The sequence below is a fragment of the Cyprinodon tularosa genome, unplaced genomic scaffold, assembly GCF_016077235.1.
Source record: "Cyprinodon tularosa strain WSP-4 unplaced genomic scaffold, ASM1607723v1 ctg407, whole genome shotgun sequence".
In the NCBI taxonomy this organism is placed as follows: Eukaryota; Metazoa; Chordata; class Actinopteri; order Cyprinodontiformes; family Cyprinodontidae; genus Cyprinodon; species Cyprinodon tularosa.
The window spans coordinates 1209085-1231186 of NW_024039127.1; the positions used below are offsets into that span (position 1 = coordinate 1209085).

At 50.1% G+C, this 22102-nt stretch overlaps 1 protein-coding gene across 2 annotated transcripts in view; it reads right to left on the minus strand.

Moving 5' to 3' along the window:
* cacna1fb (calcium channel, voltage-dependent, L type, alpha 1F subunit) overlaps window positions 1-22102 on the minus strand; it is a 71365-nt gene that overhangs the window by 25697 nt on the left and 23566 nt on the right. For both annotated transcript variants that reach the window (XM_038298424.1, XM_038298425.1), the window contains exons 6-12: window positions 19834-19988; window positions 19614-19766; window positions 16315-16511; window positions 16123-16226; window positions 15885-16036; window positions 2910-2981; window positions 1734-1815 (exon numbers count right to left, since the gene is read on the minus strand). In XM_038298424.1, coding sequence (XP_038154352.1) covers window positions 1734-1815; window positions 2910-2981; window positions 15885-16036; window positions 16123-16226; window positions 16315-16511; window positions 19614-19766; window positions 19834-19988 — 915 coding nt within the window. The remainder of the gene's footprint in view (window positions 1-1733; window positions 1816-2909; window positions 2982-15884; window positions 16037-16122; window positions 16227-16314; window positions 16512-19613; window positions 19767-19833; window positions 19989-22102) is intronic.

A 22102-nucleotide genomic window follows, 5' to 3' on the forward strand; every position in this document is an offset into this window, starting at 1 on the left:
TCTTGAGAGATTGACCCATGGTCTGGGCCGGCCACACACTGCACGATTTTTTGCCCTTTTTGGGCAGAATCCCCAGTTGTGTAAGAATTTTTCGATTGGGCTGACTTTCAGCCTAATGGTGCGTCGTGTAGTATATAGGGGATAACGAGGGGCGATCAGCCTCTAATGACCACCTCCCCAACAGGAATAGGCTCTATGCACAACTCCACCACTTCCTGAACTTCAGGAGGCTCCTTTGCTTCTTGTCTTTCATGATTGGATGCACTGATTAATCCAGGTGTGTATGACCTAAGTAACTGGCCAGACACACCTGGATTAATCAGTTCGTCCAGTAATGAAAGAAAGGAAGCAAAGGAGCTGCCTTAAATTCAGGAAGTAGTGGAGCTGTGCATAGAGCCCATTGTCAGGTTGGGAGAAAATTAAACATGTTTGAAATTCATGTGGTCATCGTAAGGTGGTTGAGCAAACAAGGTTCCTTCTTCTTCTTCTTCCACTTACTTACACAAAGAGCTGAGTCCCACGTGGTAGACGGGCTGACGTTAACCCTGGCTGCTGCAGACGGGCTAACGTTAGCCCTGGCTGCTTCAGACAGGCTGACGTTAACCCTGGCTGCTGCAGACGGGCTAACGTTAGCCCTGGCTGCTGCAGACGGGCTAACGTTAGCCCTGGCTGCTTCAGACGGGCTGACGTTAACCCTGGCTGCTGCAGACGGGCTAACGTTAGCCCTGGCTACTGCAGACGGGCTAACGTTAGCCCTGGCTGCTTCAGACGGGCTGACGTTAACCCTGGCTGCTGCAGACGGGCTAACGTTAGCCCTGGCAGCTGCAGACGGGCTAACGTTAGCCCTGACTGCTGCAGACGGGCTAATGTTAGCCCTGGCAGCTGCAGACGGGCTAACGTTAGCCCTGGCTGCTGCAGACGGGCTAACGTTAGCCCTGGCTGCTGCAGACGGGCTAATGTTAGCCCTGGCAGCTGCAGACGGTCTAACGTTAGCCCTGGCTGCTGCAGACGGGCTAACGTTAGCCCTGGCTGCTGCAGACGGGCTAATGTTAGCCCTGGCAGCTGCAGACGGTCTAACGTTAGCCCTGGCTGCTGCAGACGGTCTAACGTTAGCCCTGGCAGCTGTAGACGGGCTGACGTTAGCCCTGGCTGTGGTTAGACTCAGAGGTCCGCTGGTTGCCACGGTCCTCTCACCATCTCAACTTTTTTTTAAATTACGCTCTAAATCAGTAAATGAGTCATATATTGAAGCCTAAAGTATAATATTCTCACTTCAAATGCTCTTTAAAATACTTTTATTGAACAACAGAAATAGAAAAGAGAACTTTTAACTTAATCCTCTGAGCTTGTGAGCGCTAACCTGGAAGCTGCTGCTGCCGCAGTGCATGCTGGGACAGCTGTCAGTCTGGAGAAAGGACAAGTCTGCTCTGATGCATGCTGGGTAAAGAGGGAGGGGCCAGAACTTTGTCCGTTCTTCGGTTTTGTGTTCTTATGAATTGGAACAGTACTATGGCTGAGGCTGATGACGTTTCACGACCACACGAGAACGCACCAGTACACATAGTGAGAAACAGCCAATGTTCTTAATCTTAACGGATCAGAAACAGAAGAAGTTTTGTCTGATTTCCAGTCAGATGGTGAGGAAAGAAAAAGGGTGGATGTAAATATCTGCTTTTAACTAGAAATATAATCTTAATGTTCTTTTAAAGAAATCCCATAAACCTGGTAGTTACCAGCAGGCCTGGCAGCAGTTGGTGTGTTCTTCATCGATGTTCTCCGTGTTCTCCGAAGCTGTTTCACTGGCTGGAAGACTCGCTACGAGAGACAGACAAACATGATACGTGGAATATGAGGAAAGTTTTCCCAAGGGAGGGATTTAACATTTAGCATTAGGCAATACTAGGCAGCTGCCTCGGACCCCTACATCCTGGGGGCCCCATAAAACTCTGTTTACATGTATGGTTAATACTATTAAAACTATTACTTATTTGTGCACATTAATTATGTTTTTGATAAAAATCCTTTTATAAGGTGTGTCTCAGCCCCACCATATTGGTCTCAGTGTCTCAGTCTCAGTGTCCACCATATTGGATCAGTCCATTTGCTGCACATGTTCAGAAAGGTCCAAACAGACAGCAGCAAACCATTTGAAAACAAACCATGCAAAGAGCAGTGTTGCCAACTTAGCACTTTAGTCGCTATATTTAGCCACTTTTCAGACCCCTCTAGCACTTTGATTTCTAAAAAGCTCCTAGAGACTTTTTTCTGCTACTGGAGACTTTGGAGACAACATCTAAAAGCAGCGAACTCTGCTCTCCAGAGCGAGTAGATTGGTAACCCCGCCTCCTGCTCTCCTCTATCTTGTCTGCTGTCATGATTCATGCAGCTATTATTTCATCCAAATGAAAAATGGAGAACAGATAAGCAGATCATGGCTTGTCTACAGTGAAAAGAAGGACTGGGTTATTTACTTTGGCCTTTTTGGAAACACAGGAAGGAGCAATCAGCTAAGTGAGCTTAGTGCTTGGAAAAAATCTTTCATTCCTTTAGAGACAGCATGAAAAGTCAGCTGAGTACAAAACATAGAGAGGAAAACAAGAAGAAAAGGGACAAGAAGAGAGGGACACAACCTAGAACAGATAATGGATGTCTATTCTATTAACATTTCTATATCTGTAGGATGGGGCTGTTCTATGTGTTGTCTTCTCCATTCAGAGGGGCCCCTGCCTGTCTTTGCCTAGGGCCCCAAATTTCCTAGGTATTCCATGTCCCCCGGTTTACCCATATTATTCACATATTATGACAATAGACCCAAGTCCCTAAGGGTCCATCTTCCCGTGTCTATCTGCTGCTGTAGGACATTTTGGCCTCTACAAAATCTGCGATGCAAACCCAGGAGAATGACTCACCGTGAGTGTCATTGGAGTGGCTGAACCACCCAAACTTCTTCTTTTTATCAGACAGATCCCCCAGCGACGGCCCTGAGACCCAGAGAGGAGACAAAGACAATCTCAGAGAACCACTCTGCAGTGGGGTGGGGGTGGGGGATCCTGCTGCAGGTTGGACTTCAGCTTTGAGGAGTGGAGGTGCTGGTTGACAGTTGCCTTTTGTATCTATGCTTCTTTTTCTACGTCTGCTTCTGTCTCCTTGAACCCCAGTGGGCCTCAGCAGATGGCCGCTCACACTGAGCCTGGTTCTGCTGGAGGTTTCTTCCTGTTCAAAGGGAGTTTTTCCTCTCCACTGTCGCTACAAGCATGCTTAGTGTGAGGGATTGCTGAAGAGTCAATGAGTCGATGCAATCAGCTGGTTTTCCTTAGATAGAAAACTTTGAATCAATCTGACTGGATGATCTGGTTGAACTGGAAAGTGAGCTGAGATGACATGATGTGAATTGGAGCTATAGAAATAAACTGAATAGAATTTAAAAGGTTTTAGAGGAGCTCTGTAACCAAGAACATGTAGGAGACAGAGGCTGAGGTCCCAAACCTGGTGCTGTGAATAGTGACGAAGCGCCCAGTCCACCATCAGCAGGCAAAGGGGGAGAAGCTCTGCCCAATGACACAAGGACTGAGACAGATGGAGCTGCCTCTGGTGTCAAGACAAACTCCTGCAGCCTACGCCACCGTTTTACCAAAGATTACTCATCGTAACAGAATAGAGGAGCGGAAACATAGAAACAATAGGAATACATCAGTAGCAGGATGACACAGCAGACATGGCATACCAAGCCCTGAGTGCCTGAAGCAGCGCAGCAGAACTCTGACCAACTGAAGCTTAAAGAAATTCAGCCGTAGTAACAAATGACTGCAGATTTCAAGTCTCAACCTGAGCTCCCCACCATGACCCCAACATGTCCAAATGCTCAACAACTTTGGATACATGTACACTAATCTTTTGTGTTTCTTACACTAAAGAATATGTGCTCTGTCATTAAGAAGAGGTTAAATCTTTCATTTATGATCATTTTATGCACCGCTGGACAATAGTGAGACACAACCATGCACACACACTCATCTAAGGGCAATTTAGAGACACCAATTAAGCAAACAGTTATGTGGGGGGCAACAGTGGCATCCAATGCAGGAGTTAGCTCTGCAACCAAAGGGTTTTCTGTTCTATCCCCAGCTCCAGCTGTCATTGTCGTTGTGTTCTTGGGCGAGAAAGGACCGTAGGGACCAGCGTACGGCAGCCTGACTTCTCTCAGTGAGCCGCAGGGCAGCCGAGGCTACAATGTAACTTACTGTAGCACCATCTGTGTGTGAGTGCACGACTGCATGTAGTAAAAAAGCACTTTTGTCAAGTCTTCTGACTTGAAAAAAATCATTATATAAGTACAGGCCAATTATCATTTCTTGACTGTGGGAGGAAATCAGAGTACCTGGAGAGATGCACAGAGAGATGCATGGATACTCTATGCAGAGAGAACCTTGGTCGGGTATCAAACCCAGAAAGCAAAGCAACAGGACTACAAACTGTGCAACCTGCAGGCAGAAACCTAAATGTTATCGAGTCTGCTTTGAAAAACAAACCTGAAGATTAGTAACGTCATGATGGATGGATGGATGGATGGATGGATGGATGGATGGATGGATGATGGATGGATGATGGATGGATGGATGGATGGATGGATGGATGGATGGATGATGGATGGATGGATGGATAGATGGATGATGGATGGATGATGGATGGATGGATGGATAGATGGATGTTGGATGGATGGATGGATGATGGATGGATGATGGATGGATGGATGGATAGATGGATGATGGATGGATGGATGGATGATGGATGGATGATGGATGGATGGATGGATGGATGGATGGATGGATGGATGATGGATGGATGGATGATGGATGGATGGATGGATGGATGGATGGATGATGGATGGATGGATGGATGGATGGATGATGGATGGATGATGGATGGAGGGATGGATGGATGATGGATGGATGGATGGATGGATGATGGATGGATGGATGGATGGATGGATGGATGGATGATGGATGGATGGATGACGACAATGACGAGGAAGATGGATGGATGGATGGATGGATGGATGGATGACGACAATGATGAGGAAGATGGATGGATGGATGGATGGATGATGGATGGATGGATGGGTGGATGGATGGATGATTGATGGATGGATGGATGGATAATGGATGGATGGATGGATGATGGATGGATGATGGATGGATGGATGGATGGATGGATGACGACAATGATGAGGAAGATGGATGGATGGATGGATGGATGACGACAATGATGAGGAAGATGGATGGATGGATGGATGGATGATGGATGGATGGATGGATGGATGGATGGATGGATAATGGATGGATGGATGGATGATGGATGGATGATGGATGGATGGATGGATGGATGGATGGATGGATGGATGATGGATGGATGGATGGATAGATGGATGATGGATGGATGATGGATGGATGGATGGATAGATGGATGTTGGATGGATGGATGGATGATGGATGGATGATGGATGGATGGATGGATAGATGGATGATGGATGGATGGATGGATGATGGATGGATGATGGATGGATGGATGGATGGATGGATGGATGGATGATGGATGGATGGATGATGGATGGATGGATGGATGGATGGATGATGGATGGATGGATGGATGGATGGATGGATGATGGATGGATGATGGATGGATGGATGGATGGATGATGGATGGATGGATGGATGGATGATGGATGGATGGATGGATGGATGGATGATGGATGGATGGATGACGACAATGACGAGGAAGATGGATGGATGGATGGATGGATGGATGGATGACGACAATGATGAGGAAGATGGATGGATGGATGGATGGATGATGGATGGATGGATGGGTGGATGGATGGATGATTGATGGATGGATGGATGGATAATGGATGGATGGATGATTGATGGATGATGGGTCTGATCTGTAAAATCTTCAGACTTCAAGTGGCGTTCTCAGCTTCCTTTTTCTAATGTTTGCTGTTGTGCCCCTGGTGATCTGGGTGCTCTGTGTGTTCTGGGTGCTCTGGTGATCTGGGTGCTCTGGTGATCTGGGTGCTCTGGTGATCTGGGTGCTCTGTATGAGCTGGGTGCTCTGTATGAGCTGGGTGCTCTGTGTGATCTGGGTGCTCTGGTGATCTGGGTGCTCTGTGTGATCTGGGTGCTCTGTGTGATCTGGGTGCTCTGGTGATCTGGGTGCTCTGGTTATCTGGGTGCTCTGTGTGATCTGGGTGCTCTGGTGATCTGGGTGCTCTGTGTGATCTGGGTGCTCTGGTGATCTGGGTGCTCTGGTGATCTGGGTGCTCTGGTGATCTGGGTGCTCTGGTGATCTGGGTGCTCTGTGTGATCTGGGTGCTCTGGTGATCTGGGTGCTCTGTGTGATCTGGGTGCTCTGGTGATCTGGGTGCTCTGGTGATCTGGGTGCTCTGGTGATCTGGGTGCTCTGGTGATTTGGGTGCTCTGGTGATCTGGGTGGTCTGGTGATCTGGGTGCTCTGTGTGAGCTGGGTGCTCTGGTGATCTGGGTGCTCTGTGTGAGCTGGGTGGTCTGTGTGATTTGGGTGCTCTGTATGAGCTGGGTGGTCTGTGTGATCTGGGTGCTCTGGTGATCTGGGTGCTCTGGTGATCTGGGTGCTCTGTGTGATCTGGGTGCTCTGTGTGATCTGGGTGCTCTGTGTGATCTGGGTGCTCTGGTGATCTGGGTGCTCTGTGTGATCTGGGTGCTCTGGTGATCTGGGTGCTCTGGTGATCTGGGTGCTCTGTGTGATCTGGGTGGTCTGTGTGATCTGGGTGCTCTGTGTGTTCTGGGTGCTCTGGTGATCTGGGTGCTCTGGTGATCTGGGTGCTCTGTATGAGCTGGGTGCTCTGTATGAGCTGGGTGCTCTGTGTGAGCTGGGTGCTCTGGTGATCTGGGTGGTCTGTGTGAGCTGGGTGCTCTGTGTGATCTGGGTGCTCTGGTGATCTGGGTGCTCTGGTTATCTGGGTGCTCTGTGTGATCTGGGTGCTCTGGTGATCTGGGTGCTCTGTGTGATCTGGGTGCTCTGGTGATCTGGGTGCTCTGGTGATCTGGGTGCTCTGGTGATCTGGGTGCTCTGGTTATCTGGGTGCTCTGTGTGATCTGGGTGCTCTGGTGATCTGGGTGCTCTGGTTATCTGGGTGCTCTGTGTGATCTGGGTGCTCTGGTGATCTGGGTGCTCTGTGTGATCTGGGTGCTCTGGTGATCTGGGTGCTCTGGTGATCTGGGTGCTCTGGTGATCTGGGTGCTCTGGTTATCTGGGTGCTCTGTGTGATCTGGGTGCTCTGGTGATCTGGGTGCTCTGTGTGATCTGGGTGCTCTGGTGATCTGGGTGCTCTGGTGATCTGGGTGCTCTGGTGATCTGGGTGCTCTGGTGATCTGGGTGCTCTGGTGATTTGGGTGCTCTGGTGATCTGGGTGGTCTGGTGATCTGGGTGCTCTGTGTGAGCTGGGTGCTCTGGTGATCTGGGTGCTCTGTGTGAGCTGGGTGGTCTGTGTGATTTGGGTGCTCTGTATGAGCTGGGTGGTCTGTGTGATCTGGGTGCTCTGGTGATCTGGGTGCTCTGGTGATCTGGGTGCTCTGTGTGATCTGGGTGCTCTGTGTGATCTGGGTGCTCTGGTGATTTGGGTGCTCTGGTGATCTGGGTGCTCTGGTGATCTGGGTGCTCTGGTGATCTGGGTGCTCTGTGTGATCTGGGTTGTCTGTGTGATCTGGGTGGTCTGTATGATCTGGGTGCTCTGTGTGATCTGGGTGCTCTGTGTGAGCTGGGTGCTCTGGTGATCTGGGTGCTCTGTGTGATCTGGGTGCTCTGTGTGAGCTGGGTGGTCTGTGTGATCTGGGTGGTCTGTGTGATCTGGGTGCTCTGTGTGAGCTGGGTGCTCTGGTGATCTGGGTGCTCTGGTGATCTGGGTGCTCTGGTGATCTGGGTGCTCTGTGTGATCTGGGTGCTCTGTGTGATCTGGGTGCTCTGGTGATCTGGGTGCTCTGGTGATCTGGGTGCTCTGTATGAGCTGGGTGCTCTGTATGAGCTGGGTGCTCTGTATGAGCTGGGTGGTCTGTGTGATCTGGGTGCTCTGTGTGACCTGGGTGCTCTGGTGATCTGGGTGCTCTGTATGAGCTGGGTGGTCTGTGTGATCAGGGTGCTCTGGTGATCTGGGTGCTCTGTATGATCAGGGTGCTCTGTGTGAGCTGGGTGCTCTGTATGAGCTGGGTGCTCTGTGTGATCTGGGTGCTCTGTGTGATCTTGGTGCTCTGTATGAGCTGGGTGGTCTGTGTGATCTGGGTGCTCTGGTGATCTGGGTGCTCTGTATGATCAGGGTGCTCTGTGTGAGCTGGGTGCTCTGTATGAGCTGGGTGCTCTGTGTGACCTGGGTGCTCTGGTGATCTTGGTGCTCTGTGTGAGCTGGGTGGTCTGTGTGATCTGGGTGCTCTGTATGAGCTGGGTGGTCTGTGTGATCTGGGTGCTCTGTGTGATCTGGGTGCTCTGTGTGATCTGGGTGCTCTGTGTGATCTGGGTGCTCAGTGTGATCTGGGTGCTCTGGTGATCTGGGTGCTCTGTATGATCAGGGTGCTCTGTATGATCAGGGTGCTCTGTGTGATCTGGGTGCTCTGGTGATCTGGGTGCTCTGTGTGATCTGGGTGCTCTGGTGATCTGGGTGCTCTGTATGAGCTGGGTGCTCTGTGTGATCTGGGTGCTCTGGTGATCTGGGTGCTCTGGTGATCTGGGTGCTCTGGTGATCTGGGTGCTCTGTGTGTTCTGGGTGCTCTGGTGATCTGGGTGCTCTGTGTGATCTGGGTGCTCTGTATGATCTGGGTGCTCTGTGTGATCTGGGTGCTCTGTGTGAGCTGGGTGCTCTGTGTGATCTGGGTGCTCTGGTGATCTGGGTGCTCTGTGTGATCTGGGTGCTCTGTGTGAGCTGGGTGGTCTGTGTGATCTGGGTGGTCTGTGTGATCTGGGTGCTCTGTGTGATCTGGGTGCTCTGGTGATCTGGGTGCTCTGTGTGATCTGGGTGCTCTGTGTGAGCTGGGTGGTCTGTGTGATCTGGGTGGTCTGTGTGAGCTGGGTGCTCTGTGTGATCTGGGTGGTCTGGTGATCTGGGTGCTCTGTGTGATCTGGGTGCTCTGTGTGAGCTGGGTGGTCTGTGTGATCTGGGTGGTCTGTGTGATCTGGGTGCTCTGGTGATCTGGGTGCTCTGTGTGATCTTGGTGCTCTGTGTGAGCTGGGTGGTCTGTGTGATCTGGGTGCTCTGTGTGATCTGGGTGCTCTGTGTGATCTGGGTGCTCAGTGTGATCTGGGTGCTCTGTGTGATCTTGGTGCTCTGTGTGAGCTGGGTGGTCTGTGTGATCTGGGTGCTCTGTGTGATCTGGGTGCTCTGTGTGATCTGGGTGCTCAGTGTGATCTGGGTGCTCTGGTGATCTGGGTGCTCTGTATGATCAGGGTGCTCTGTATGATCAGGGTGCTCTGTGTGATCTGGGTGCTCTGTGTGATCTGGGTGCTCTGTGTGATCTGGGTGCTCTGTGTGATCTGGGTGCTCTGTGTGATCTGGGTGCTCTGGTGATCTGGGTGCTCTGTATGAGCTGGGTGCTCTGTGTGATCTGGGTGCTCTGGTGATCTGGGTGCTCTGGTGATCTGGGTGCTCTGTGTGTTCTGGGTGCTCTGGTGATCTGGGTGCTCTGGTGATCTGGGTGCTCTGGTGATCTGGGTGCTCTGTATGAGCTGGGTGCTCTGTGTGATCTGGGTGCTCTGGTGATCTGGGTGGTCTGTGTGAGCTGGGTGCTCTGTGTGAGCTGGGTGCTCTGTGTGATCTGGGTGCTCTGGTGATCTGGGTGCTCTGGTGATCTGGGTGGTCTGTGTGATCTGGGTGCTCTGGTGATCTGGGTGGTCTGTGTGAGCTGGGTGCTCTGTGTGAGCTGGGTGCTCTGTGTGAGCTGGGTGCTCTGTGTGATCTGGGTGCTCTGGTGATCTGGGTGCTCTGGTGATCTGGGTGGTCTGTGTGATCTGGGTGCTCTGGTGATCTGGGTGCTCTGGTGATCTGGGTGGTCTGTGTGAGCTGGGTGCTCTGGTGATCTGGGTGCTCTGGTGATCTGGGTGCTCTGGTGATCTGGGTGGTCTGTGTGATCTGGGTGGTCTGTATGATCTGGGTGCTCTGTGTGATCTGGGTGCTCTGTGTGAGCTGGGTGCTCTGTGTGATCTGGGTGCTCTGGTGATCTGGGTGCTCTGTGTGATCTGGGTGCTCTGTGTGAGCTGGGTGGTCTGTGTGATCTGGGTGGTCTGTGTGATCTGGGTGCTCTGGTGATCTGGGTGCTCTGTGTGATCTTGGTGCTCTGTGTGAGCTGGGTGGTCTGTGTGATCTGGGTGCTCTGTGTGATCTGGGTGCTCTGTGTGATCTGGGTGCTCAGTGTGATCTGGGTGCTCTGGTGATCTGGGTGCTCTGTATGATCAGGGTGCTCTGTATGATCAGGGTGCTCTGTGTGATCTGGGTGCTCTGTGTGATCTGGGTGCTCTGTGTGATCTGGGTGCTCTGTGTGATCTGGGTGCTCTGTGTGATCTGGGTGCTCTGGTGATCTGGGTGCTCTGTATGAGCTGGGTGCTCTGTGTGATCTGGGTGCTCTGGTGATCTGGGTGCTCTGGTGATCTGGGTGCTCTGGTGATCTGGGTGCTCTGTGTGTTCTGGGTGCTCTGGTGATCTGGGTGCTCTGGTGATCTGGGTGCTCTGGTGATCTGGGTGCTCTGTATGAGCTGGGTGCTCTGTGTGATCTGGGTGCTCTGGTGATCTGGGTGGTCTGTGTGAGCTGGGTGCTCTGTGTGAGCTGGGTGCTCTGTGTGATCTGGGTGCTCTGGTGATCTGGGTGCTCTGGTGATCTGGGTGGTCTGTGTGATCTGGGTGCTCTGGTGATCTGGGTGGTCTGTGTGAGCTGGGTGCTCTGTGTGAGCTGGGTGCTCTGTGTGAGCTGGGTGCTCTGTGTGATCTGGGTGCTCTGGTGATCTGGGTGCTCTGGTGATCTGGGTGGTCTGTGTGATCTGGGTGCTCTGGTGATCTGGGTGCTCTGGTGATCTGGGTGGTCTGTGTGAGCTGGGTGCTCTGGTGATCTGGGTGCTCTGGTGATCTGGGTGCTCTGGTGATCTGGGTGGTCTGTGTGATCTGGGTGGTCTGTATGATCTGGGTGCTCTGTGTGATCTGGGTGCTCTGTGTGAGCTGGGTGCTCTGTGTGATCTGGGTGCTCTGGTGATCTGGGTGCTCTGTGTGATCTGGGTGCTCTGTGTGAGCTGGGTGGTCTGTGTGATCTGGGTGGTCTGTGTGATCTGGGTGCTCTGGTGATCTGGGTGCTCTGTGTGATCTTGGTGCTCTGTGTGAGCTGGGTGGTCTGTGTGATCTGGGTGCTCTGTGTGATCTGGGTGCTCTGTGTGATCTGGGTGCTCAGTGTGATCTGGGTGCTCTGGTGATCTGGGTGCTCTGTATGATCAGGGTGCTCTGTATGATCAGGGTGCTCTGTGTGATCTGGGTGCTCTGTGTGATCTGGGTGCTCTGTGTGATCTGGGTGCTCTGTGTGATCTGGGTGCTCTGTGTGATCTGGGTGCTCTGGTGATCTGGGTGCTCTGTATGAGCTGGGTGCTCTGTGTGATCTGGGTGCTCTGGTGATCTGGGTGCTCTGGTGATCTGGGTGCTCTGGTGATCTGGGTGCTCTGTGTGTTCTGGGTGCTCTGGTGATCTGGGTGCTCTGGTGATCTGGGTGCTCTGGTGATCTGGGTGCTCTGTATGAGCTGGGTGCTCTGTGTGATCTGGGTGCTCTGGTGATCTGGGTGGTCTGTGTGAGCTGGGTGCTCTGTGTGAGCTGGGTGCTCTGTGTGATCTGGGTGCTCTGGTGATCTGGGTGCTCTGGTGATCTGGGTGGTCTGTGTGATCTGGGTGCTCTGGTGATCTGGGTGGTCTGTGTGAGCTGGGTGCTCTGTGTGAGCTGGGTGCTCTGTGTGAGCTGGGTGCTCTGTGTGATCTGGGTGCTCTGGTGATCTGGGTGCTCTGGTGATCTGGGTGGTCTGTGTGATCTGGGTGCTCTGGTGATCTGGGTGCTCTGGTGATCTGGGTGGTCTGTGTGAGCTGGGTGCTCTGGTGATCTGGGTGCTCTGGTGATCTGGGTGCTCTGGTGATCTGGGTGGTCTGTGTGATCTGGGTGGTCTGTATGATCTGGGTGCTCTGTGTGATCTGGGTGCTCTGTGTGAGCTGGGTGCTCTGTGTGATCTGGGTGCTCTGGTGATCTGGGTGCTCTGTGTGATCTGGGTGCTCTGTGTGAGCTGGGTGGTCTGTGTGATCTGGGTGGTCTGTGTGATCTGGGTGCTCTGGTGATCTGGGTGCTCTGTGTGATCTTGGTGCTCTGTGTGAGCTGGGTGGTCTGTGTGATCAGGGTGCTCTGGTGATCTGGGTGCTCTGTGTGATCTGGGTGCTCAGTGTGATCTGGGTGCTCTGGTGATCTGGGTGCTCTGTATGATCAGGGTGCTCTGTATGATCAGGGTGCTCTGTATGAGCTGGGTGCTCTGTGTGATCTGGGTGTTCTGTGTGATCTGGGTGCTCTGTGTGATCTGGGTGCTCTGGTGATCTGGGGGCTCTGTATGAGCTGGGTGCTCTGTGTGATCTGGGTGCTCTGTGTGATCTGGGTGCTCTGGTGATCTGGGTGCTCTGGTGATCTGGGTGCTCTGTATGAGCTGGGTGCTCTGTATGATCAGGGTGCTCTGTATGATCGGGGTGCTCTGTATGAGCTGGGTGCTCTGTGTGATCTGGGTGCTCTGTGTGATCTGGGTGCTCTGGTGATCTGGGTGCTCTGTGTGATCTGGGTGCTCTGTGTGATCTGGGTGCTCTGTGTGATCTGGGTGCTCTGGTGAGCTGGGTGCTCTGTGTGATCTGGGTGGTCTGTGTGATCTGGGTGCTCTGGTGATCTGGGTTCTCTGTATGAGCTGGGTGCTCTGTGTGAGCTGGGTGCTCTGTATGAGCTGGGTGCTCTGTGTGATCTGGGTGCTCTGGTGATCTGGGTGCTCTGTGTGATCTTGGTGCTCTGTGTGAGCTGGGTGGTCTGTGTGATCAGGGTGCTCTGGTGATCTGGGTGCTCTGTGTGATCTGGGTGCTCAGTGTGATCTGGGTGCTCTGGTGATCTGGGTGCTCTGTATGATCAGGGTGCTCTGTATGATCAGGGTGCTCTGTGTGATCTGGGTGCTCTGTGTGATCTGGGTGCTCTGGTGATCTGGGTGCTCTGTATGAGCTGGGTGCTCTGTGTGATCTGGGTGCTCTGTGTGATCTGGGTGCTCTGGTGATCTGGGTGCTCTGTATGAGCTGGGTGCTCTGTATGATCAGGGTGCTCTGTATGATCGGGGTGCTCTGTGTGATCTGGGTGCTCTGTGTGATCTGGGTGCTCTGTGTGATCTGGGTGCTCTGTGTGATCTGGGTGCTCTGGTGATCTGGGTGCTCTGTATGAGCTGGGTGCTCTGTGTGATCTGGGTGCTCTGTGTGATCTGGGTGCTCTGGTGATCTGGGTGCTCTGTATGATCAGGGTGCTCTGTATGATCGGGGTGCTCTGTATGAGCTGGGTGCTCTGTGTGATCTGGGTGCTCTGTATGAGCTGGGTGCTCTGTATGATCAGGGTGCTCTGTATGATCGGGGTGCTCTGTATGAGCTGGGTGCTCTGTGTGATCTGGGTGCTCTGGTGAGCTGGGTGCTCTGTATGATCAGGGTGCTCTGTATGATCGGGGTGCTCTGTATGAGCTGGGTGCTCTGTGTGATCTGGGTGCTCTGTGTGATCTGGGTGCTCTGTGTGATCTGGGTGCTCTGGTGATCTGGGTGCTCTGTATGAGCTGGGTGCTCTGTGTGATCTGGGTGCTCTGTGTGATCTGGGTGCTCTGTGTGATCTGGGTGCTCTGGTGATCTGGGTGCTCTGTATGAGCTGGGTGCTCTGTGTGATCTGGGTGCTCTGTGTGATCTGGGTGCTCTGGTGATCTGGGTGCTCTGTGTGATCTAGGTGCTCTGGTGATCTGGGTGCTCTGTGTGATCTAGGTGCTCTGGTGATCTGGGTGCTCTGTGTGATCTGGGTGCTCTGGTGATCTGGGTGCTCTGTGTGAGCTGGGTGCTCTGTGTGATCTAGGTGCTCTGGTGATCTGGGTGCTCTGTGTGATCTGGGTGCTCTGGTGATCTGGGTGCTCTGTATGAGCTGGGTGCTCTGTGTGATCTGGGTGGTCTGTGTGATCTGGGTGCTCTGTGTGATCTGGGTGCTCTGGTGATCTGGGTGCTCTGTGTGATCTGGGTGGTCTGGTGATCTGGGTGCTCTGTGTGATCTGGGTGCTCTGTATGAGCTGGGTGCTCTGTGTGATCTGGGTGCTCTGGTGATCTGGGTGCTCTGTGTGATCTGGGTGCTCTGTGTGATCTGGGTGGTCTGTGTGATCTGGGTGGTCTGTGTGATCTGGGTGCTCTGTGTGATCTGGGTGCTCTGGTGATCTGGGTGCTCTGTGTGATCTAGGTGCTCTGGTGATCTGGGTGCTCTGTGTGAGCTGGGTGCTCTGTGTGATCTAGGTGCTCTGGTGATCAGGGTGCTCTGTGTGATCTGGGTGCTCTGGTGATCTGGGTGCTCTGTGTGAGCTGGGTGCTCTGTGTGATCTGGGTGCTCTGGTGATCTGGGTGCTCTGTGTGAGCTGGGTGCTCTGTGTGAGCTGGGTGCTCTGTATGATCTGGGTGCTCTGGTGATCTGGGTGCTCTGTGTGAGCTGGGTGCTCTGTGTGAGCTGGGTGCTCTGTATGAGCTGGGTGCTCTGTGTGATCTGGGTGCTCTGGTGATCTGGGTGCTCTGTGTGAGCTGGGTGCTCTGTGTGATCTGGGTGCTCTGTGTGATCTGGGTGCTCTGTGTGATCTGGGTGCTCTTTGTGATCTGGGTGCTCTGTGTGATCTGGGTGCTCTGGTGATCTGGGTGCTCTGTGTGATCTGGGTGCTCTGTGTGAGCTGGGTGCTCTGGTGATCTGGGTGCTCTGTGTGATCTGGGTGCTCTGGTGATCTGGGTGCTCTGTGTGATCTGGGTGCTCTGTGTGAGCTGGGTGCTCTGGTGATCAGGGTGCTCTGTATGAGCTGGGTGCTCTGTGTGAGCTGGGTGCTCTGTGTGATCTGGGTGCTCTGGTGATCTGGGTGCTCTGTGTGAGCTGGGTGCTCTGTGTGAGCTGGGTGCTCTGTGTGATCTGGGTGCTCTGTGTGAGCTGGGTGCTCTGGTGATCTGGGTGCTCTGTGTGAGCTGGGTGCTCTGTGTGAGCTGGGTGCTCTGTATGAGCTGGGTGCTCTGGTGATCTGGGTGCTCTGTGTGATCTGGGTGCTCTGTGTGAGCTGGGTGCTCTGTGTGATCTGGGTGCTCTGTGTGATCAGGGTGCTCTGGTGATCTGGGTGCTCTGTGTGAGCTGGGTGCTCTGTGTGATCTGGGTGCTCTGGTGATCTGGGTGCTCTGTGTGAGCTGGGTGCTCTGTATGAGCTGGGTGCTCTGGTGATCTGGGTGCTCTGTGTGATCTGGGTGCTCTGTGTGAGCTGGGTGCTCTGTGTGAGCTGGCCGATGGTCCGTTCAGTCACTCTCTGCATGTGACTGAGAGTGAACCTCTCTCACATGACCTGATTCTGCAGCAGGATTTCATTTGCAGAACAGCCCTCCCATTTGATCCAGTGAAAGTCGTTAATCTGAGCTGTTATCTAGTGCAGAGCTGAGCCACGGATTCTGCCCAGTCTGGATTATCACCCTCTATGATTTACATCAGAACTTCTTCACTGCTGCGGGATGTTATACTGCTGAGCTGAAGGACGAAACCTGCCGAAAACGCCAATCAGCTATGATGAGTCTGACTTACTTGAGTTTCCGTCCTCATCCAGTTCATCCATGTCCTCAGCCTGAGTGATCCAGTCCATGTATCCACAAAGATCTTCCTCCATCTGCTGCTTTTCCCGGAGCTTCTGGAAATCTCCCCGAGCCTTCGCCTTCTCTCTCTCTTTACTGAACTCTCTGAAATAACATTCAGTCGAAGATGAGTTCTAATCCAGTTTCACCATCAGACTCTCATGGTTTTCATACCAGAGAGACAAACTCACCCACTGAGGACTCCCAGAACCAGGTTCAGAACAAAAAAGGAGCCAAAAATGACAAGACTGACAAAATAAACCCATGGCAGCTCGAAGCCGATGGCATCGTTCATCTGAGGAGAGAGACCAGGACATAAAGAGTGATTATTAAAACTCAGACCTAACTGAGGACAGGAGAACTGAAGGGGGTTGAGTTTCTACCCAGTATAGGACGTCGGTCCATCCCTCCATCGTGATGCACTGGAATACTGTCAGCATTGCAAAGAAGAAGTTATCAAAGTTGGTGATTCCACCGTTGGGGCCGTCCCACTTCCCCCGACATTCAGAACCGTTCACGTTGCACTGACGGCCGTGTCCAGCAAACGCACACGGCACTGGCTCATCCTCTACAAAATTATCTGGAAAACGAAGGGATAAAAATCAAGAATATTTCAAAAAAAACAAAGCTAGAAACATTTGCAGATACCTGCTAAATTAATATGTTGAAGAAAATGTAGCAGATAATATTTACATAAAGAGCAGCTTTTACCAGAGCAGTCTATGGAATGTGATGATCATCTGTTTGATTGTCATCAGGGGTGTTGTAGTGGGGAAAAAAGTATTCAACTATTCACCCTAGTAAAATAAATGGATTTCACTCAGTCTGCACTTGATTTTCATATCGTTGCAAAGAGAGAACAGTTCATCATACGGCCGTTACTGCTCGGTAATCAGCCCTGTTCTGACATACAGAGTTTATTTTCCCTTACTTATGTTGATGAAGAAAACTGTGAAGGTTGTGTCAGAGTCAAAACAAATTACAGACACTTTAACAAACCTTGAGAAACAATTTGGCTTGTCGAGGGAATAAGTATGTTTTGTCTAAATCCACCCCTTCACTTAGCCTTGCAGGTGAAACAAAATGAGTACAAACATATTTCACTGGATGAATAGCTAAATAATAACTAAATATATGAGACGAAAGAAATCTAAACTTTCCGACCACAGGTGTTTAGGTGTATGTACATTCTTTTTTCCGTTTGTATCTGAAAGGATGTGTAAATATTTTAGAAGATGACTCTATGAGGACACAACATCATGAAAGGACACCCTGAGAAGATTACACCCTAAGGAGAAAACACACTGTGAGACTACACTGTAATGAGACAATATCTTAAGTATATGATACCAGACACTACGCTGAAGAAAAGACACCATGAGGATACAACACCACGAGGAGACAACACCTTAAAGCAGGGGTGGGCGATTCCATATCCTGAGGGCTGGTATCCTGCAACTTTAAGATCCATCCTTGTTCCAAAACACCTTAATCAAATGGCTGAGTTACCTCCTCAGCGTGCAGTTAGTTCCTCCACAGCCCTCTCAATCATCTAATTACTTGATTCAGGTGTGTCGAACCAAAGGCACATCTAAAAGTTGCAGGATAACGGCCCTGAAGGACAGGAACAGGAATTGCCCATACCTGCCTCAAAGAGACATACCATGAAGAGATAGAGAAAATATCATTAGGGCACAAAACCAGAGAAAATTACACCCTATGGGGGTCTTAACGCTTAGGAGACGATATTACAATACTGTTAGGAGACAAAACCCTAAAGACACAATTCCATGAAGAGACAAGATGATGAGGACACAACACCCTAGAGAAAGAATACCATGGTGAGACAAAACCCTAGTGCCGATACCTGTCATGATACCTGGCACTACAGCTGGCAACTCAACTCACCAGAGAATTCCTCCCCATTTCTAATCATCCTCTATCAGATCCACTCGTTTACCTGACTATATAGCCAGCTCTCAGACCAGTCACTAGTGCCAGATTATTAAGAGCCATCTGCAAGTTTTATCCAGCATTCCTGTAAACCTGTCTGCCTGCCTAATTCTGACCCGATTCTGTCTCCTGATTCTCTGATCCTGCCTGAACATATCATTGTGTGTTTTTCGGACCTTTTGGACCTGTTTTCTGTGCCCTGACCTTGGTCTCAGATTCTTCCCTGTATAGATCTCGGGTCACAAGCTTTGACCTTCTGCCTGCCCGTGCTCCCATGGATCTGACCCTGTGCATTCCCTTGGACCAATGAATAACTGTCAAAGGAGGATTCCTCCAAATCAGCCTGGAAGGATTCTGGAATCTTCTGAGGTTCACCAGTGATGTCACATGTCAACTGGCATCTTCAGAAACTGTCAAATCTTGCCCCCAAATACCGAGAAGAAGTTCTGTTTGCTGACTCTTGTGAATCCCTACTGACCTGAGACAAAACTTTGAGGAAATACACCGTAAGGAGACACTTAGAAGTAAGTATCATAAGGAGAAAATAGTCTTAAGAGACAACATCCCGAATAGATAACAGAGGAAACAAAAGCCCAAGGAGACTATACAATAAGAAGACAAAAGCCTACAAACACACTATGGGAAGCCACGACCATGAAGTGACAACTTTCTAAAGAAACAATACCTCACAAAATAAAATCTGAGAAGACCAAGACCCAAGCAGCCAATGCCATGAGAAGACAAAACAAACCATAAAGAAGTTTGTTCCAGTTCCTTTTTAAACTATGTGAGAGTTCTTTAGCATACCCCAGTGTGTTTAGTCTGATTGCCTAATCCTGATTAGTTTCTGCTCTTAGACTTCTGAGTTTGCCTGCCCCTGTTCTTATCTGTTTGCCTGACCTGTCTACGGACTTCCATTGGATTCTGCCTGCTAACGAACTTGAATATGTCTCTTTTGATCTCTGATCTTCTGGCCTGGACTTCTGCTTATTCATCGACACCATCTTGGATTCTCCTTCCGGATAATACTGCTCTTCGTCATGAGCTTGCTTCTGCTCGTCAGTCTGCTCTGCAGCTCCTTTGGCTTCAACTCCTGGAACTTTGTGGGAGGCTTCCGCCACATGCGGTGGAAAATCAACCAGCTGGATTCCACTCCTCCCTCTGGTCTCAGACTGAACTTCATAACCAGGTCATTGACTCCCATGCTCACTATCGTTCCCCGTCAAGTTTCGTGGTCACTAACCTGTGTTTCTCCCTTTTACAGAGATTCCAGCAATCTAGTCCTGGCTAACGAGCCACAGATCCCAGGGCAGTTAATAAATGCTTTTTATTAATCACTTTAGTCTGTCTGCCTGAATTCTGGGCCCAGTCTTCTGAGTCTTTACACATAGCGTACCCTGACTTTCTTATGAAATAACATTTCCACAATGTTTGAGGCCCTTATACGGTTTCACAGTACTGGCTATTTAAACGTCCCGGTTCCATAAAGCTATTAAAACCAAACATGCCAAACGCCTAATAGAGAGAGGCTAACTCTGAATGCTTCATCATCAGGTTATAAGACGATTGTTTGATTTCCCAAATGGGTATTGATGTGATCTTTGCCATCTTAGAATTCTACCATTTTGGGGTTTAAAATTATTGCACCAAATATCTTTGTGATTGAAGCTTTTCATGATACCTCTGGAGTGTAAAGACGTGAACAGACTCGTCACACTGTGTCTGGTACCTGTCCCGATGTAATAACAGGTCCTATGCATACGTCCGATGAAGAGCTCCAAACCAATGATGGCATAGATGATGATGACAAAAAGAACCAGCAGAGCGATGTGGAGCAGAGGAACCATGGCTTTCATGATGGAGTTCAAGACGATCTGCAGACCTGATGGACACAAAGAGCTGATCTCATGTAGGACACACAGTATTCAATTCCCAGCCAGAAAACTTACTGGGGACTCCAGAAACCAGTCGGAGAGGGCGCAGCACCCTGAAAGCTCTCAGAGCTTTGACGTCCAGACCTCCAGGTTTCCCTGGCATGTGATGGGTGGGCGCTTGCTCACCGCTTGATTTATGAGTCATAGTCTCCAGGACAACGCTAAATAACCTGCAAAAAAAAATCGAAAAACAAAGAAGTATAAGGATGATGAATTTTATTGTCCCACAGGAAATTTTTCCTGGGTACAGACTCTGGCTGCTACATAGTCCAAACCTTTGCCCCATTTACCCTACCCTCTGAAAGCCGATCCGTGCTGAGCTCGGTCCCTTATGACCATTTTGCATCACACTAGCACGGTTCCTTGCCTTCTAGTGATGGTACTACTACTCTCTATGTTTGAGGGAGTGAATCCAACAAATCAAGCCGTGCCCTTAATATTAGGTGCCCTTATATTTAGGAAGTTATGTTTGGTTATAGTTGTGATATTTCGTTTTTTGTGAAGAGTCAGGCAGAGAAGTCAGCCTTTACCAGACAGAGTCGGCTTTTGGGAAGTGGATACTACAATTGATAGTCCAATCAGGGCTTACAGAGGTAGGAAACAATGACATATGATGATGTTCATCACACTGCTAAGCGGAATCATCACTGGAAATCGTGTGGCATAGTAGGGAAGCTGGGATTCTTATGAATGTCTGAAATTTCCTGATTACGGAGGCTGACTGTAAAGAGGAGCGTGGTTCAGTTGTGTCTGCCGCGGTCCGGTTCAGTTTGCGTGTCATTTACACTCTACAGTTATCTCTCTTAACATGCTCTGACCAATTTAGGCACAATTTTAAAAAGGTAGTGGAAATGGGGTTTAGTGTCCCACCACATTCACACATAAAAACACTGCTATAGCAATTCCATTATAAGCAAAATAAATACATAAAAGAAGCATGTTACATTACATTCAAAATAAAAATACATTAAATATATATATACATCTTTGTTAGCCTGCAAAGCCCCATTCTTTTGAGGACCAGAATGTTAATATTTTTGACAAAGAAGATAGGTGGTTTGAGAGGTCCGTGAAGGAAGGAAACAAAAACCAACCTTAAACAGAGGGGGTGGAAAAACCTACAGTGCAGCAATAGAGTTGATTCCTTCCCGCTATCATCGCAGCCCCAACCCCTTTACCTCGGAACAGAAGACCTCACCTATTCAGCCTATTCTATTCCTAGAATCTATCCAAACTCTATCCAACTGACAGCAACTCTCCCACAAACTCCCACATCCCGACTGAACACTGAGGCTGTCTAAATGCCTGCCGAAGTTCTCGAGCGGTCTGAAGCACTCCTGAAGCGATCGCATGGCATCACGGTAGCGAGGCTTCGGACGTAGTCAATTTTGGCCCCTCCCCTAAATGAATCATGCCTCGACACGTGCTTCGGGTAAACGCTGCCCTCCATTACTCGACACACGCCTCGAAGCCTCGGCTCATCTCATAACATCACTGTTTGCTGGTTCCTTGTTCTTGCTTTGTTGCTCCGTCGTCTCTTTGCTCCCCATGTATGTTTTCCCAAAGGTTTTCTAATTTTGTTTGGTTTTCACCATTTTGTACTTTTGGAGTTTTTGCCCCTGATTAAATCTTAAAAACTGACCTCTGCCTCCTCAACTCTGCATTTAGGCCCATAAAACCTCCAATTAACCTTAACAACATAATTTAAAGGAAAATTCTCATATATTTAAACCATCAACCGTCACTGTTTCAATGAAGTCAAACCCTCAGAAAAGTCAATCTTCAAAAAAGACAAATCATGAATGAAGTCGAAACTTTAATGAAGTCAAATTTAGAAAGTCATACTTTCATTAAACTAGAGTCAAATCCTCAGAAAAATCAACCTTCAGAAAAGGTAATTCTTTCATTAATCTAGCAGTGACCTTCACAAGGTCAAATGTCCAAATCTTCATTGTTTATTCTCAGTAGGTCTGTCCTGATAAACACCAATATCTTTGAATGTGTTTTGAAGATCCATCTCTGTCGGATGCAGCAAAGTGGAACGAACTATCCTCAGGCAGTGTTACCATGACAACAGGCTTTATCACCATTAGCGTCATCATTGCTCTGAGGATATCCAGTCATGTCTCCTGTCCTGCAGCGAGGACACCAACCAGCACAAAGGAAGACGGTCGAGATCTGCAGGATTTAAAGTCAATACAGCAGGAAGAACCAGCATCCCCGGGTCCGACCTCTGAGTCACGCTCACGCTCCAATGGATTTAAAGCCTTTCAAACCAATTCGC